Source organism: Sebastes fasciatus, chromosome 8 (assembly GCF_043250625.1).
Source record: "Sebastes fasciatus isolate fSebFas1 chromosome 8, fSebFas1.pri, whole genome shotgun sequence".
Taxonomy (NCBI): Eukaryota; Metazoa; Chordata; class Actinopteri; order Perciformes; family Sebastidae; genus Sebastes; species Sebastes fasciatus.
The window spans coordinates 1,841,140-1,859,377 of record NC_133802.1 but is presented as its reverse complement, the minus strand read 5'-3'; the positions used below and the strand labels follow the sequence as shown (position 1 = coordinate 1,859,377).

Sequence of the window (18,238 nt, the reverse complement as noted above, 5' to 3'; positions counted from 1 at the left end):
ATAAATAAATAATGTCGAAAAAAGGTCAACTAAAGGGATGTAAATATGTCTATTTTTTGACTGTATAATAGAATAGATAATTGTGTAAGCGAATTTGCCTAAGTGGATATGTATATGAATGCATGTGTAGATATATATATATATATATATATTAGGTTGGGTGTATGTATATGAATATGAACTTATCTCTTGACACTGCACTATTACAAAAAAATTTTTTTTTTTTTTCTTCTTTATGTTTTTTTTGTATATGTTGTTGCTGCTGTCTTTATGTCCCTTTACAAGTATGTGTATGTATTCCTTTAACCTTAAATAATAATACAAAATAAAAATAAAAGTAGGTATGAAGAGAAGCACAAGGAGAACCCGGCGAGAGGAAACCGTAATATCTCGGTTACGTTATGGGCGATTAAAAGGTACATCATTTAAAATAGCAAAACAGGAAGGTGTGAATTTTGTAATCAGGAAGAAACTTTAGAACATGTTATGCTCCACTGTCTGAAATATGATACCCAGAGAAGGGAACTGGTAGTGAATCTTGAAGAAATTAGGTTAGTCTATGATCTAAGTGATCTCTCACAAAGAAGTTCTGGGGGAAAGTGTTATATATACAGGATATATATACATTTTATATATAATTTTTTTTTAATTGTAATTATTTTCATTTTCTTTTGTAGTAAAACTAGTTAGAATCCTGATCCAAACTCCAGACCAGTTAAAGGCGGTAATGCTTAATAAAGTTGTTCAACCGCCATAAAACTCCAACGAAGAAGAAGAAGAAGAAGAAGGTGGTCCGTCATTCTCGCGCATGCTCAGTAGCAGTAGCAGCTGTTTGTTGACATAACAGTAGCCGAGGCCTGGCTGACACCAGACGGGGATAAACAGCTTCAGTGATGTCTGTGAAACACGCTCTTAGCCGGGGACTCGAGCTGGGCCGGTCGGTCTTCCAGCTGGGTCTCCTCAGATCAGTTGGCCGAGTCGCAGCAAAGCTCCGAGCTGACCGTCTCCGTGTAGGCCCGTCGGTCCGCACCGTTCAGCCTCAGGCTTTCCTGCCTTCTCGGTACCGGTATTACCGCACCTCTCTGAAGGGCCTGGCAGCCCAGCTTCAGTCCGCCGGCTTCAGGAGGAGGTTTGGCGGCGGGTCCCCGCGGAACAGGGCCGTGTTTCTGGCTTTCGGTCTCGGTGTGGGGCTGATTGAACAACAGCTGGAAGATGACAGGAAGAGTGCTGCGACATGTTCAGAGATCCAGGTCTGGTATCTACACATAGTGTACATGTTGAACTACATTACATATATTACATTACATACATGTTGAACTACATTACATACATGCTGAACTACATGATAAACATGTTGAACTACATTACATACATGTTGAACTACATGACATACATGTTGAACTACATGACATACATGCTGAACTACATTACATACATGTTGAACTACATTACATACATGCTGAACTACATGACATACATGTTGAACTACATGACATACATGTTGAACTACATGACATACATGCTGAACTACATTACATACATGTTGAACTACATTACATACATGCTGAACTACATTAAATACATGTTGAACTACATTACATACATGCTGAACTACATGATAAACATGTTGAACTACATTACATACATGTTGATCTACATTACATACATGCTGAACTACATGATAAACATGTTGAACTACATTACATACATGTTGAACTACATGACATACATGTTGAACTACATGACATACATGTTGAACTACATGACATACATGCTGAACTACATTACATACATGTTGAACTACATTACATACATGCTGAACTACATTACATACATGTTGAACTACATGACATACATGTTGAACTACATTACATACATGTTGAACTACATGACATACATGTTGAACTACATTACATACATGTTGAACTACATGACATACATGCTGAACTACATTACATACATGTTGAACTGCATTACATACATACTGAACTACATTAAATACATGTTGAACTACATTACATACATGTTGAACTACATTACATACATGCTGAACTACATGATAAACATGTTGAACTACATTACATACATGTTGAACTACATGACATACATGCTGAACTACATTACATACATGTTGAACTACATTACATACATGTTGAACTGCATTACATACATACTGAACTACATTAAATACATGTTGAACTACATTGCATACATGTTGAACTACATTACATACATGCTGAACTACATGATAAACATGTTGAACTACATTACATACATGTTGAACTACATGACATACATGCTGAACTACATTACATACATGTTGAACTACATTACATACATGCTGAACTACATTAGGTTTGGGCTACTTGTACTTGGGTTTTTCCATTTGATGCTACTTCTACTCCACTACATTTAACTGACAACCAGAGTTACTAGTTACTTTACTTGCTGATTTAGATTTGACCAGTGGGGGAAGAAGTATTCTGATCTTTTACTTAAGTACAAGTAGCAATACTAGCCCACAGTGTAAAAGTACTCCGTTATAAGTCAAAGTCCTGCATTGAAACTCTTAAGTAAAAGTACAAAAGTATTAGCATCAACATATACACCATAAGTACTCATCAGCATGTAGAAGGGCACATTTTATAATCAAATAGCCTATGTTATATTACTGGATTATAATTATGGATGCATCACTTTAATGTTGCAGCTGGTAAAGGTGGAGCTCATTTGAATGACTTTATATACTGCTTGGTAGCATGATGATCATGATCTGTAATTATACATCATAATATATTAGTTGATTTACAATTTGTATTAATAATCTAAATCTGCAAAGTTACTTAAGTTATCAAATAAATGTAATGGAGTATGAAGTACAATATTTCCCTCTGAGTAGAAGTATAAAGTAGCATAAAATTGAAATGCTCAAGTAAAGTACAAATACCTCAAAATTGTACTTAAGTACAGTATTAAGTATAGTATATGTATTTAGTTACTTTCCACCACTGGATTTTACACACAAAACATATGATCAATTTATAAAATATTATACATTGTTATAGATTAACAAAGGAGATAAAACTAACTGTTTTAGTGTTACACAAACTATAACACTAAAATGCTGCTAACATGTCAACACATCCGTAATAATAATCTAGCGATATAATGTATACAGTAATATAACATAGCATTATGCACACTTAAGTATATCACTGGTAATACTTATGTACTTTTACATAAATTCAATTTTAAATCCAAAGCACTTTCTGGTTATGAAATGTTTTACACTGTTGTATAATTAGTTTGACTTTAGTAAAGGATTTGAATACTTTGAGTACTTGTATTGTAGAATACCATGGACTTTATTGAGACGTAATAATAGATAAATGTTGCCACCTGTTTTACACTAATCCTGTACATTTCCCTCATACGACTACTACTACTACTACTATTATTAGGGGGATGCCTTTACAGTAATTGTTAATAGTTCATGTGGTTAAGTTTGCAAAATACGATGCATTTGACTGTACAGAAATGTCAGCCAGCGAAGACACTTTGGCTGCTGACCTGACATATCTACAACTATAAAATGTGCCATTATATTATCTACAATTTATTATTATGTTATTATAAAGAAATATTTCTGGATTAAAGCTCCCAACATTGGACTGAGAAAAAAGGAAACATTTCAACCTTACTGGGTCGTTGGGAAAAAATAAATAAACATAATTTAATAAAATTAGGGATGCACTAATACCGGATTGGATATCGGGCCGATACTGACTCAAATAGCTGGATCGGGTATCGGTGACAATGGGGCCGATCTATTCAATTCTATGTTTATATACTATGTACATTATATACTGGCATTTTAATTCCTGTTTAAGTTTTGACCAATTTGTTGCTGCATTAAAAAGGTTTACACTTGAACTGTAATTCCTGTTAATTTTGAAGATCTTTTACCAAGTTGCTAGTGTACGATGTATTATTCTATTAATAAATATCAATTCAGTAATTAATATCTATGTATTTATTTGTTACATTTTGTTTTACAAAGTTAAGAAAGCAATGTTTTAAGTCGAGCCTGATGTTTTCTTACACATAACAGAATGATCCCAGTCACTTCCACACAGTGAGGACAACAGCTTATTAATTAAACACTGGTATCGGATCGGTACTCGGTATCGGACGATAATCCAAGGCCCAGGTATCGCTTTGGGTATCGGGACTGATAAAGTTGAATCGGTACATCCCTAAATCAAATATTTTTGCCAAATAAGTTTTAGGAGCTTTAATCCAGTCTAGAGAAACGCTTGACTGAATCTGTTATTCTTCACCGGATCTAAAGGAAGGGATGTGCACACATTTACCTTTCTGCATCTTAAAAAAATATATATTTCTCCCAATTTGCAGGCAGTGTTTAGGAAGAAAAAATTCCAGAGCCCACTCAAGCCTTTCACCTCTGGATATAAACTGGAGGATTACATTATTGGGAATCAGATTGGGAAAGGCTCCAACGCTGCTGTGTACGAGGCTGCGGCTCGGTTTGCCCCTCCAAAGGAGACTAACAGCAAGTGCTCCCTGGTGCAGCTGAGAGAAGATGAAGAGGAAGGGGAGACGGCTCGTTCTCTGACATGCTGCTCGCTGAGAACCTTCCCTATGGCTATCAAGATGATGTGGAACTTTGGGGTTGGTATTCTACAATATTACACACTTCTCCCCAGAACTTTAGATATTAGTGGGGAAACAGACGACTGGCACAAATCAGTACTGACGGGTAGTTTTTGATGACATTTATTTGCAGGCAGGGTCGTCAAGTGAGGCAATATTAAAATCCATGTCCCAGGAGCTGGTGCCTGCAGGCCCCCTGGCGTTAAAGCAGGAAAAAGAAGAAGTCACTCTGGATGGGTACGTATTACACTTTTATTACACTATTACACTCAGTGCTTCCATCGGTCATTACTAGTCCTGCTGTCCTGAACAGGGTGTAGTAAAGATGCTTGTTGTGAGCTGCTGTGATCTCTCTACATGCAGACATTTTGGAGTCCTGCCCAAAACAGTGTCGGCACACCCTAATGTGATCAGGGTGTACCGGGCTTTCACAGCGGACGTCCCGTTGCTACCAGGTGCCCAAGAAGAGTATCCGGATGTGCTGCCAACCAGGCTTAACCCTGCTGGTCTGGGCAACAATCGCACTCTTTTCCTCGTCATGAAGAAGTAAGACCTGCCATGTTTTACCCTCTTGCAATTATTAAAAACAAAAAAAAGTCACCAGCTTCATTTTAAAGGGATAGTTTAGGGGTTTTGAAGTGGGGTTGTATGAGGTACTTATCCATAGTTAGTGTATTACCTACAGTAAATGACGGTCGGCATGCCCCCCCAATTTGGAGAAACTGACAGGAGATACTGCAGAGAAGCAAAGCAATGTACTGCTGATTTTTAGCCACCTAACAGAAAGGCCCACCTAAAAAAATCAATATCAGTTTAAGTGTACGCTATATTTAGAATATTTTTGCCAGCATACCTTGCCGTCAGATGGCTATACAGTCTGTGTTTCCCGACGGGGAACTGAAGCCGTTATCTACACTCTCGCCAAAGCAACCAGACTCCATTGGGAAAAAAACCACATTAATTTGACCTTGCAGAACACGGGAGTTGTTGGTCTACTGCTGCCCCTTTGTGTTATACAAACAAACTAACCGATCGAGGCAGCGGTAGACCAGCAACTCCCGTGTTCTGCGAGGTTAAATTACAGTTTTTTTAAATGGAGTCTGGTTGCTTTGGCGTAGATTGGATACAACTGCTTCAGTTCCCCGTCGGAAAGGGCTGACTGACGGCAAGGTAAAGCGGTGAAAATATTCTAAATATAGCGTACACTTAAACTGGTATTGATTATTTTAGGTGAGCCTTTCTTTCCCAAAATCCGTTTTGCTGCCGGCCCCGTCCACAGCAGTACATTGCTTTGCTTCTGTACGGTAACTCCTGTCTGCTTCTCCAAGATGGAGGGGGGTGCCGACCATCATCTACTGTAGGTAATACACTGAATATGGATAAGTACCTCATGCAACCCCACTTCAAAACACCTAAACTATCCTTTTAATGTCATAATCCTTAACTCCTGGTTGATTCGGTGACACCCGTGTTTAATGGTGGTAACAGCAGTTTAATACTCCAGCAAACTCTCATTGAGCAGCTTGTGTATGTGTTTACAGCACAACCGTACAAACTGATTTAATAAAGAAGTCAATCAATCATGCCATGAGCACTCATGATCTAATCTCATGCTGCACAGTGCGAGTATTTTTCCCACACAAAAGCAGGGCACAGTAAATTGTGTTACCTTTCAGTTGTCACCTGCAGCTCTTCATGGAACAACTCGCTGTGGCTGCTCCTTCTTGTTCCACTTCTCCCTGCGATATTTAAACCTGATCTGCTGTCAAAAAATGCAGAAAAATGACAGTAGTCTTGCTTTGAGGAGGCATTTTTGATGAACAGTGGCTGTCCGTGCTAGCCGTGGTGACAAATACATTGCGTTTTCATGTGACTGCTTCACAATAACCTTATGTTTTGCCAGTTGAATGCTTTTATTAATGTGAGCTTAGAGCAGAAGGAAATGTTCAGTTTGAATTAGCAGTTCCAGCTCTGATACAGCGTTAGGAGAGTGACTGTGAGGCTGAAATAAAAAGAGTAATGCTGGATTACATGCTGCATCGTTTCCCCTTAATCCCTCATGCCTGTGATTTGAATCCCATGTGGGAATTGCAGACCTCGCCACTAAACATGAAAATCGCTATATAGAAAGGTAATGACAGAATGTAAATTCATTGAATTACTATTGCTGAAAAAATGACCAGACCATAAAGAGCATCAAAAGTGGCTTTGATTTCATGAAAATCTTAAGGATTACAACTTTAAGAGGTGTATACCAGAAAACCTAAAGATGCAGTAAGCAAGTTGGAGCAAATGTGATTTAAAAAAAAAAAAAAAGTTATTTTTTTTTTAAACAGTCATTAAATCCTGACAGTAATCCACGAGACAGGTAATCTGAAGAAAATCATGTGCCTTTGTGTCCTCCGGTGTCCTCCGGTGTTCTTCGGTGCTCCTAACGGCATCTGCAAGATTTCACAGACCGGAGGAAAACAACCAATCAGAGCCGAGCTGGAGTCTTGCTGTCTCTGAGCAGCTGTCAATCACTCGTGAATTCCGATCAAAAGATCAAACTAGGCAGCGCTGATCAAATATGAATCAATATTCTGTTACTGTAATGCCTATTTCTCGCATAAAATGTTTGCAGAATCATCTTGTAGTGTACTGTTTAGCTGTAAAATGAGAACGTTTGTGACCCGGCAGCCATGTTGAGATCAGTTGAGGAAATACCAGGCACCGCCCACCAGCCGGAGCAAACATTCTCATTTTACAGCTAAACAGTGCCCTACAAGATGTTTCTGAAAACATTTTATGCAATATTAATTCTTATTTGATCAGCGCTGCCTAGTTTGACCGTTTGATCAGAGTTTACGAGTGATTGACAGCTTCCTCCGTTGAATGAACAGCCAATAGGAACGCTCTTTCTCTGAAATGACCTGTGATTGGCCAAAGTCTCCCGTCACAGGCTAGATTTTCTAAAACCTGAAAACAGAACCATGAGGAGGAGCAGAAGTTCAGTTTTCTCTCAGAACACTTGAATTACAATATGCTGAAAGGTTATTATGGAATTTTTGCCCAATGACTCCAAAAAAATTCTGCCTACTGCAGGTTTAAGTCATCCAGATGAGTTGGACTGACATCTTGTCTTCTGCTGTGTTTATAGCTACCCCTGCACGCTGCGACAGTACCTGGAGGTGTCCACACCAGGCCGCAGGCAGGGCTCTCTGATGGTGCTGCAGCTCCTCGAGGGGGTCGACCACCTGTGCAGACAGGGTGTTGCTCACAGGGATCTCAAATCAGACAACGTGCTCTTGGAGTTTGACTCAGGTCAGGGGAATATTCAGTTACCAAGAGAACAATTCAGAGTTTTGATTCCATCAGTTCAATGTCAAAATCTCAATTGATTTTGCTTTTATCCAGATGGATGCCCTCGTTTAGTGATTACCGACTTTGGCTGCTGCCTGGCCCAGAGGGATTCTAATCTACAGCTGCCCTTCAACAGCATGTGGGTCAACAGAGGAGGGAATGCCTCCCTAATGGCCCCTGAGGTAGGCTTAAGTAGCTCTTTATTGTTAAGTAAAAGAAGAATGGCCATCTCTTATTGATCCCTATACAACTTGAACTAGTTCAAATGGTAATAAAGAAGTAGAACATAATCAGACATATGAAATACTGTGATTTAAAGGGCAATAATCATTGTAATTAGGGATGCAATTCTGGCCCGATACCGATGTTTGAAATAACAATGTGTCTGATGGCCGAGAGCCGATACCGATGTTTTTGTTTATTTAGTTTTTGCTGTTATTTATTCCCATTTTGTGCAGGGGAAGCAAAGACCTCTTCATTATAAAAAAGAACTGAGCTGTTTTAAAGTCATTCAGCATTTCTTTACACCGTCTTTGAATGAGCACAAATTCAATCATACAAATTTATGAAACAACCTTTAATATAACCTTCTCTCACATTAAACATATTCTTTTTTTTTTTTCAACTGCTTCAAAAGCCTTTTTAGCTGCTATACATCTACTCAAGGAGAAGAATGTTTCAGTATTTACACAGCCCAACAAAAATATTTGTTTTGTGAAACATTAATGAAATGTAAGTATAAAAGCTATGAGAAACATCAACAGCGTTTCTCACATATAGACTTAACTTGGGCGGGCCGTCAATGTATTAATGGCAGTCAAGTATATTAAGGGACCCATTTTAGCATTTCATTTTTTTTTAATCCGTCCGAGAGAACGACGCCTCCCGTGATTGATTAACTAGTGGAGTAGTAGGGGCAGAACGCCGGTGGGGAGCAGATGGAGATGGAGAGCTCTGCTCTGCTGGAATAGCTTTGGGCTTCACTGCCTCAGCTGTCCGAGCTGGACGGACCAAGATGGCCGACTTTTTCTTTCACTTTTATTTGTAAACAAACCACACGTGCGCACAGCACCCATCATACCACAGTCGTGTCCAGCCAGTTGCTTATTCTCTGAATAAGCAGCTGGTTACTGGTTATCCCAGACCGACCGCAAGTTACCAACACAACATTTAGCCGGCGCAAAATTGATGCAACACAACAGATAAACATCGGTCACTGCCATCGGCGATGTCATCTTATTTGCCGATGACAGTCAACAAGGAGAATATGGGCCGATACGATGAATCAGTGCATCCCTAATTGTAATAAATACAGATTTTTGACACACCAAGAAAAACATTTAGTTTCAAACAACTACTTGTACAATAATGCAAGTCATGACAGTTAACCATAATATTACTTTTGTTAAATAATCACCCATGTAATCACTATCATTTCCATGATGTGTCTGCCCAAAGGTGGCCACTGCAGTTCCAGGGAGCGGTGTGGTGATTGACTACAGCAAGGCGGATGCCTGGGCAGTAGGTGCCATCTCCTATGAGATATTGGGTCAGAGTAACCCATTCTATCGAGCAGTGGGACTGGAGAGCAGGAGTTACCAGGAGAAGCAGCTCCCTCCTCTGCCCTCCGGTGTTCCAGCTGATGTGCAGTCAGTGATCCGATTACTCCTCAGGAGGAGCCCAAGCAAGGTATAGCAGGGGTTGTACACAGAGGTCTACCAGTAGTCTGGTAATACTAACAGTTAACCAACTCTTCGGTACTACAATACTCATACTGTATGTGTTCTTATTACTCTGCAGCGTCCCAGTGCCCGTGTGGCAGCTAACATGCTACATCTTAGCCTCTGGGGACAGAAGGCCCTGGCCAACCAGGACAGCGTTGGCATGAGGAAGCTGGCTGATTGGCTGCTGTGCCAGTCTGCTGTGGTTCTCCTGAGGGGCTGTAGTGGACCCAGTGGGAACAAGGTAGAGGCGGAGCTTCAGAGGAGCTTCCTGTCTAACCTGGACCTGGAGGACCTGCGCACCGCTGTGGGCTTCCTCCTGTATGGGCAAGAGCAGCGTCAGGCCTGCATTCTGTCTGCATAGATCCACTCTCACTCATTCAGACGCCTATCTTAAAGGTGCAAGTGATAACATATAGCCAGTAGAGGTCGCGCTCTCTCTCCCCCATTCTGTTGAATTCACTTCACAACAAGTGGTTGCCAGTTCGTTGCACAACCTGCATATTTTCGTGTAGTCATTTTGCAACACTTGGCTATACATGGCTATTGATTTAGGTTACTTTGTGCTGTGGTGTTTCAAGATTCATGCAACATAATCTATCATAATCTAAGGGTATGGCTATCTAGTTTAGGTAACGTTTAGCTTGTCATCTAAGCAGTGGTATAGTGCAAGGTATATGCTGTAGACCTACTGATTTCCAGTCGGCCACCCACTTCTAAATCACCTCTGATGTGCATCTTTGTTACAGATTGTTAGAGGGAACTATAACGTTGGGTAACTGGACGCAACCCTCACTAATGCTAAGATGCTAACGTAGCTCCTCAGTGATTGAAGCAAAGTCCACTGACACTGTACTCCTACATTGTTGTACGTCATCTGTGACTGTCAGTGTACTCCAGCAGTTATTATGAACTATCAAATGGTGTAATTCACCCCTAAACAAGTGTTGTCTATTGCTGCTGAAATTCCTGATCTGCATTTAACCAGAATGTGTTCTCACAAACTCAGCGCCACAACAGCATCAGCAGGAGGTAACTCAAAGTGCTACTACTAGAGATGTTCCAATGTCATTTTTTCCTTCCCGATTCCGATACCTGAACTTGCGGTATCGGCAGACACCAATACCGATCTGATACCAGCATGATAAAAAAAAGTATATAGTTATTGTTATTATCATTATTATTATTATTATTATTATTATTATTTAACAGCTGTGTACTACTGACCATGTATGGATGTGATATCATTGCTATCTCTGTTGTATGGCCTGGCTCAGGTTAAAACCTTTGTAAATCATGAACAAATACATACAGAGAATGAATGCAATAGAACTTTTTTTTATTATTCAGTTTGTCAGTTACAAAAAACACAAATTAATAATATAAAATATTATTATAACATGAAATAATCCGGTTAAACAAGTTGATTTTTCTTTTTCTGGGTTAATAAATGATGGTATCGGAACTGTGTATAGACTGCTGTACCGAATCGGACGCATTTCTGATACTGGTATCGGTATGGGAACAACTAGCTACTAGTGCCCCTTCATGCAAAATACAACATGTTTTTTGGGTGCATTACATCACATACTATTGAGGCTACTGTTGGTGGAGAAAAGGCCCTGGTATCTCTGTGTTTTCTATTATTAAGTTCTCCTTAAGAGTGTTGTTTGTCAGCACCAAACAACTAAACTGGCCCAGAGATGGAAGGTACCAATGGCTTCTGGTGTTTCTATTATAAGAGTGGATATTTTCTTTTACAAACTGTGATGCACTTTAGATATTTGCGAGGAAAGACCCCACACTACAGGTGTTGTTACCTGTGAGTTTGATAAAAATTGGTCTGTGTAGACTGTAGAGGTTTCAGACTGATAAAGGTGAAGGCCAAAGCAGATCATTTAATGAGTAAAACATGCATAGCTACTGTAGACCCTACTGTGTAGGGAGACACTGAGTTTGACATATTCACAGGTAACATGCTGCCCTGAGACAGCTAGTTTGTCCATCAAACTGTCAGCTAAAAACTGGACAACGTAATGCATGAAAAAACCTCCCCAACATAGTTCTCACAATGATGATGGTAGATGGTATGGATCAGCGACTTTATGGATGTGATTTTGGTTTGTTTTTGTTCCTGTGGTTTGCACTTAATGTCCATGTTTGCACTTGCCTAGAGCCATTGTTATGACTTACTGGTGTTTGTTTGTTGCCAGCTTATTATTATATAAGAAATGATGACTTGAATAGAGTGATTTAACCCTTCACACTTCACTATGATCTGTTCTCAAAACTAGTCACAGTAAGCCTACAATGTTGGCATCATAACAGACATAAATATAAATATAATCATGTGAGGGATATATCTATAGAGTGTAGGTTTTCATACCAAAGATGGTGAGAAATATTTTGGATATATGTGGATTTTTCTGCTGTTTCAGAATAAAATCTGTCTGAAAATAAGTCTGAATGGATTGTCCAAATCATTCCTCTCGTTTATTATTTAACCCCTCTTGTTTCAACGTTTACATCTCTGTGAGTCAAGTGAATTTAGATATGTTTCTCAAGTAAAGAGTTGGTGGCGTATAATACACAATAAGATGTTTTAGCAACCGGTGGGGAGAGCGCTGGGGATCTGGAAAAGGGAAGTTGTAGCTCAAATATGCGGACCAGTTTTTCACTACAAATATAGCACATATTTAAGTAGAACTCAATCACTGTGTACTGTAGATGTTCTGCAAAACTTGACATGTAATGTAGTGTTTTTGCTGCACAGCTATTTCTCAAAATTATAGACCCTTTTTGTGTCGACGTCATGATGATGTCACGGTGTTAGTTGGAGGCAAAACAAAGGAAAGACTGGAGGCTAACGCTAGCATTGGGCTAAAGTCATCCATCTAAAATATCATCTTGCTGTGTTGTTTGGTACCAGAATCCAGATATTACAGACATTTGAGATGACAAACTGTGATTCGAGGCTCGGGCGAGCTACAATATTGGAAAAATGTTTCAGAGATGGAGAGTCAATGTTGCTAATATTTAGCCTTCTGCTAACAGCAGCCGTGAGCCGCTGGCTGCGGTTAGCAGAAGCTAAACTATTAGCAACCCTTTCTCTCCATCTCTGAACGCTTCCCCGATATTGTCCGACTCTTTCTGACTGACTTTACTGAAGGATAGTTAACTATAGGCATCCAAAGATTTATACGCCCTCAATTTATCTTTACAGCGCTGCCGTTGGCTACTTAGCTAATTTAGTTTGCTAATTCCACCATGCTGTCATGCAACACAGAAAGTGAGCCAAACAAACAACTTCACGTTACAGGAACTTTATTTAGGACAGAGCCAAACTGACATTTTAATGACCTTTACTGTGAACATATACAAGCTGGTAATGAATAGGCAAACATTTCTGTTTGGAATGGGCTTAAGAACAAATTAAATCATTTGTTTCCTGGTGCTTTTATGTTCCTTTTAATATTCCTCTCCCTCCTCCTCTCCCTCTCCCTCAATAGAATCAACTCCAACCTCTTCGTAATCCTTCTCCAGAGCTGCCATGTCCTCTCTGGCCTCAGAGAACTCTCCCTCCTCCATCCCTTCCCCCACATACCAGTGAACAAAGGCACGCTTAGCGTACATCAGATCAAACTTGTGGTCGAGTCGAGCCCAGGCCTCCGCAATAGCAGTGGTGTTGCTCAGCATGCACACGGCCCTCTGGACCTTGGCCAGGTCTCCACCAGGAACCACAGTGGGAGGCTGGTAGTTGATGCCAACCTTGAAACCAGTGGGGCACCAGTCCACAAACTGGATGGAGCGCTTGGTTTTAATGGTGGCGATGGCTGCGTTCACATCTTTGGGCACCACATCACCACGGTACAAGAGGCAGCAAGCCATGTACTTGCCGTGGCGAGGGTCACATTTCACCAGCTGATTGGCTGGCTCGAAGCAGGAGTTGGTGATTTCTGACACCGAGAGCTGCTCATGGTACGCCTTCTCAGCGGAGATGACGGGGGCGTAGGTGGCCAGAGGGAAGTGGATGCGGGGATACGGCACCAAGTTGGTCTGGAACTCTGTCAGATCAACATTGAGGGCACCGTCGAAACGAAGGGAAGCAGTGATGGAGGACACGATCTGACTGATCAACCTGTTCAGGTTGGTGTAAGTGGGACGCTCGATATCGAGGTTCCTACGGCAGATATCGTAGATGGCCTCGTTGTCCACCATGAAGGCGCAGTCGGAGTGCTCCAGGGTGGTGTGGGTGGTCAGGATGGCGTTGTAGGGCTCCACCACGGCGGTGGACACCTGGGGAGCTGGGTAGATGGAGAACTCCAGCTTTGACTTCTTGCCGAAGTCGACGGACAGACGCTCCATCAGCAGGGAGGTGAAACCGGAGCCGGTGCCACCTCCAAAACTGTGGAAGACCAGGAAGCCCTGGAGGCCGGTGCACTGGTCAGACTGACGACAGAGAGGGAGAGAGACATATATGAGACACAGTTATGTCATTTAAACCTGCAGTAGGCAGAATGTTTTTGGCATCATTGGGCAAAAAATCCATAATAACCTTCTAACATATTGTAATTCAAGTGTTCTGAGAGAATACTAGACTTCTGCTCCTCCTCATGGCTCTGTTTTCAGGCTTTAGAACATCTAGCCTGCGACGGGAGACTCGGCCAATCGCAGGTCATTTCAGAGAGAGAGCGTTCCTATTGGCTGTTCATTCAACGGCGGCAGCTGTCAATCACTCACAAACTCCGATTAAACCAGGCAGCACTGATCAAATATAAATCAATATTCTGTTACTGTAATGTCTATTTCTCTCCTCAGATGTTCTCAGAAACATCTTGTAGTGCACTGTTTAGCTGTAAAATGAGAAAGTTTGCTCCGGCTGATGGGCGGTGCTTAGTATTTCCTCAACTGATCTCAACATGGCTGCCGGGTCACAAATTTTCTCATTTTACAGCTAAACAATACACGACAAGATGATTCTGAGAACATCTGAGGAGAGAAATAGGCATTACAATAACAGAATATTGATTCATATTTGATCAGCGCTGCCTAGCTTGACCATTTGATCGGAGTTGGTGAGTGATTGACAGATGCTCAGAGACGGCAAGTCTCCAGCTGGACTCTGATTGGTTGTTTTCCTCCAGTCTGTGAAATCTTGCAGATGCCATTAGGAGCACCGGAGGACACAGAGGCACATGATGTTTTTCTCATGCACTACTGTCAGGATTTAGTGTCTGTTTTATAAAAATAACTCTTTAAAATGATATTTGCTCTGATCTACCTACTCCAGCTTTAATTTAAAATTCTGGAGCAAAATTATAAATGTGTCCATCCTGATGTCAAGTTACCCACCAGTTTGCGGATCCTGTCCAGCACCAGGTCGATGATCTCTTTGCCAATGGTGTAGTGTCCACGGGCGTAGTTGTTGGCTGCATCCTCCTTGCCGGTGATCAGCTGCTCGGGGTGGAACAGCTGGCGGTAGGTACCACTGCGCACCTCATCTAAAAAGGAGACAGATTCAATCAGAAATTGAAGGTTTGACTAAATTAAATCATGACACGACTATGATATCTATTATTTAATGGGAGTTTACCAATGACAGTGGGCTCCAGGTCGACAAAAACAGCCCTTGGGACGTGCTTTCCAGCTCCGGTCTCACTGAAGAAGGTGTTGAAGGAATCGTCTCCTCCTCCTCCGATAGCTTTGTCGCTGGGCATCTGCCCGTCCGGCTGGATCCCATGTTCCAGGCAGTAAAGCTCCCAGCAGGCATTGCCAATCTGAACGCCGGCCTGGCCGACGTGGATGGAGATACACTCACGCTGGGTTGGAGAAAAAGCAGATTTGGATTAAATAGTGCTGACAAAGGAAACCACAACCACTGCTGCTAATTAAAATGGAGGGATTGTTTTGAGAGAACCTTTAAATGGATGCTACAGATCAGCACAAAGAATCGATTATATAATCAAATAATTCTTCCTTTCTTGCATGAAAAGCTTTTATTGTCACACCAGTCTATTATCTATGATATTATGTCTGACTGAGGTTCATTTATTTTACATGAGCCCATCCATTTTCTGCTGCGACATAAAACTGCCTAGGATTACTGTAGGGAGAGGATTATCTAGGTCAGACACCATGCAGAGGCCTGTCTCTTTAAAATGCCACACTGCTCACTGACATTATGTGCCATTTTTTTTATTTAGATTTGATTTCATCCTAATATCAAATAGAGCTAGCCTATTATAGGTGGTTTCATTTTATGTGAAACACAAAGACAGTCAAAGAGATTCATCATTTCACATAACAGGATCTTCAGAACAAGGAGGAGCAGTGATTTGATGTTACATATATATATATATATATTTATATAAAGGCTATGTTAGGGTGAAACCTGTGGTCAAGCAGTGGTAGTGGCTATCTAAGCTGATTTAGACGAGTTATGTAGGAAGAGGATTAGGCGTTTGTCGTGCAGGAATGCGTGCGTTAAATTGTCTGACAGCAAGAATATTGACAATGAAACGATTTGTAGTGATGATGGGCCGCAGAATATGGCGAGGCAATACAGGGTAACGTTGGAGAAGTCTCGACCTATTTCCCTCCCCATCCATGTTAATTGGCTGGACTAGAATCAATAAGCAATACCTCTAGGAATAAAACGTTAGAAATGGCATTTAAAGCAGCGCTTACCATGGCGGCTTGTCGCTATTATGCAATGTAACGAGACAAGTCTGATGAGCGGTTGCTGCCGAGGTGCGTGCTGTCTGGAGCGGATCTGCTGATGCTGATGCTGATGCACCGCGCGCTGCCTCTTCAGGAGGACAGGTGAAGTGCGCACATTAAAGGGGAACACCACCTAAATTAAGAATTCTAATATGATATTTCCATGGCCTAGGAAAGTTCAATCAATCTCTGTGAACATGAGCTGCTCTCTCTCAAGGCCAGAAACCAGAGAAGGAAGTCTCAATTGTGATGTCATCGGGTTAAATGTCTGGAGCTGCTCCATAGACAATGAATGGGACACTGATTTTGTGTTTTTTTCTTTTTTTATACCCAAATGAGCTTTATTCTATCTTAGTGTTCTCAGTTGTGAAGCAGAGGATGTTCCCATCTACTCAGAACATTCCTCTGGGTGCTCTCAGTGTCATCTACAAGGTCTCTCTCCCAATTCATCGTCTACGGAGCAGCTCCACACTTTATACGTGAGCACATCACTAGTTTGAGTTTTAGCGCTCTAGTTTGGGGATTTGGGAGAGAGTTGTTCATGTTTACTGATATTTTTGGACTGTCTTAGACCATAGGAATAACGTATGAATTTTGAAAATGGGCGTATTCCCCTTTAAATCTCCCCCTCCTCTCCTCCGTTAACTGTTTCACATCCACAACAGCCAAGATGCTGTGGTTGAGATACGACTTTGACCCCCAAAACCATCATTTGGAGGATATGTTGATGATTTGGTCCAGGGACTGTGCAGACTACATGTGCGTGCAACAAATTCAGAAATAGGAGAAAGGGAATATTCAATGTGTTAACTTATACATTTAACCTTACTCTGCAAATGTTGCCGAACGTAAAAGCTTTTAAATGTTATTATGTTGGTAACATTGGGCTCATGACACAAGATCTTGGATGTGGACCCTAAATTGTCACTTTCAATAGCCTAAACTCCAGTTATAGGATGGTTACCGTACCCAAGTATGGAGGATAGAACATGCCAAAATAAAAATAAATAAATAAATAAATGACTAGATAAATACATAATTTTTCACTTTTATTTATCTATGTATATATTATTTTTAATTTTTAAACTAATTCATTCATTTTTGCATTTTTTTATGTATTTATTTATTTTTACATTTATTTATTTATTTTTGCATTTATTTTGTATTTATTTTAAATTCATTTTTAAATATATAGGTATGTATTTATTTATGTATTTATGCATTTATTTATTTGTTTCTGCACGATTTTCCCTTTGCATTTCACCCCTTATTTCTGGTTTCTTTGCTTTATACATTTCTTTCCACATTTCTTTTTACATTTCTTTATGCATTTCTGCCTCATTATGCAAATGAGGGTCTGTCACTCACTGTGTGTCATCATGGGGTCAGAGTGCATAGATTGACTATATGCTAGCTAGCTAGCTGCACTCCAGTCTTCATCCCCGGCTACGTACAGTGGGTCATCGGCGAATTTGGGGAAACAATTAAGGGGTGAAATGCAAAGGGAATATCATGCATAGATAAATAAATCCATAAATACATACATTTAAAAATTAATATAAAATAAATTAAAAGTAAATGTAAAAATAAATAAATAAAAATGTATGCAAACATAAATACATTTAAAAATTAAAATTAAGAGTAGACTAAATAAATAAGGGAAGTAATACAAAGATAAATAAATAAAGAAGCAAATTAAAGCAGACATATGAATTTATGTCACATTTTATCAATTAATGAATGGCTACATTTATTTTTAATAATTTCTTTGCTACATTTAA

General features: G+C 40.3%; 2 protein-coding genes across 2 annotated transcripts; one reads left to right on the top strand and one right to left on the bottom strand.

The window, feature by feature from the left end:
• The first annotated feature begins 788 nt into the window (after positions 1-788).
• Positions 789-12,197, top strand: pink1 (PTEN induced kinase 1). Its single transcript, XM_074642820.1, has 8 exons — positions 789-1,250; positions 4,417-4,692; positions 4,808-4,911; positions 5,038-5,220; positions 7,814-7,977; positions 8,071-8,198; positions 9,475-9,705; positions 9,817-12,197. Exons 1-8 carry the CDS (start codon positions 894-896, stop codon positions 10,099-10,101), a joined length of 1,728 nt encoding a protein of 575 aa, XP_074498921.1. The 5' UTR covers positions 789-893; the 3' UTR covers positions 10,102-12,197.
• Positions 12,198-13,044: 847 nt separating this feature from the next.
• LOC141772141 (tubulin alpha chain-like) lies at positions 13,045-16,566 on the bottom strand. Its single transcript, XM_074642822.1, has 4 exons — positions 16,425-16,566; positions 15,331-15,556; positions 15,090-15,238; positions 13,045-14,186 (listed from the first exon to the last, which is right to left on the bottom strand). Exons 1-4 carry the CDS (start codon positions 16,425-16,427, stop codon positions 13,206-13,208), a joined length of 1,359 nt encoding a protein of 452 aa, XP_074498923.1. The 5' UTR covers positions 16,428-16,566; the 3' UTR covers positions 13,045-13,205.
• Between the last annotated feature and the right edge of the window lie 1,672 nt (positions 16,567-18,238).

Excerpts from the sequence above, each read along its gene's own strand:
- LOC141772141 (XM_074642822.1), bottom strand. Across the intron at positions 15,239-15,330 it reads CCTGGAGCCCACTGTCATTG|ATGAGGTGCGCAGTGGTACC; the intron begins GTAAACTCCCAT and ends TCTCCTTTTTAG. Across the intron at positions 14,187-15,089 it reads TGGACAGGATCCGCAAACTG|TCTGACCAGTGCACCGGCCT; the intron begins GTGGGTAACTTG and ends CTCTGTCGTCAG.
- pink1 (XM_074642820.1), top strand. The coding sequence starts at position 894 with ATGTCTGTGAAACACGCTCTTAGCCGGGGACTCGAGCTGGGCCGGTCG. Across the intron at positions 1,251-4,416 it reads CGACATGTTCAGAGATCCAG|GCAGTGTTTAGGAAGAAAAA; the intron begins GTCTGGTATCTA and ends CCCAATTTGCAG. Across the intron at positions 4,912-5,037 it reads GAAGAAGTCACTCTGGATGG|ACATTTTGGAGTCCTGCCCA; the intron begins GTACGTATTACA and ends CTCTACATGCAG.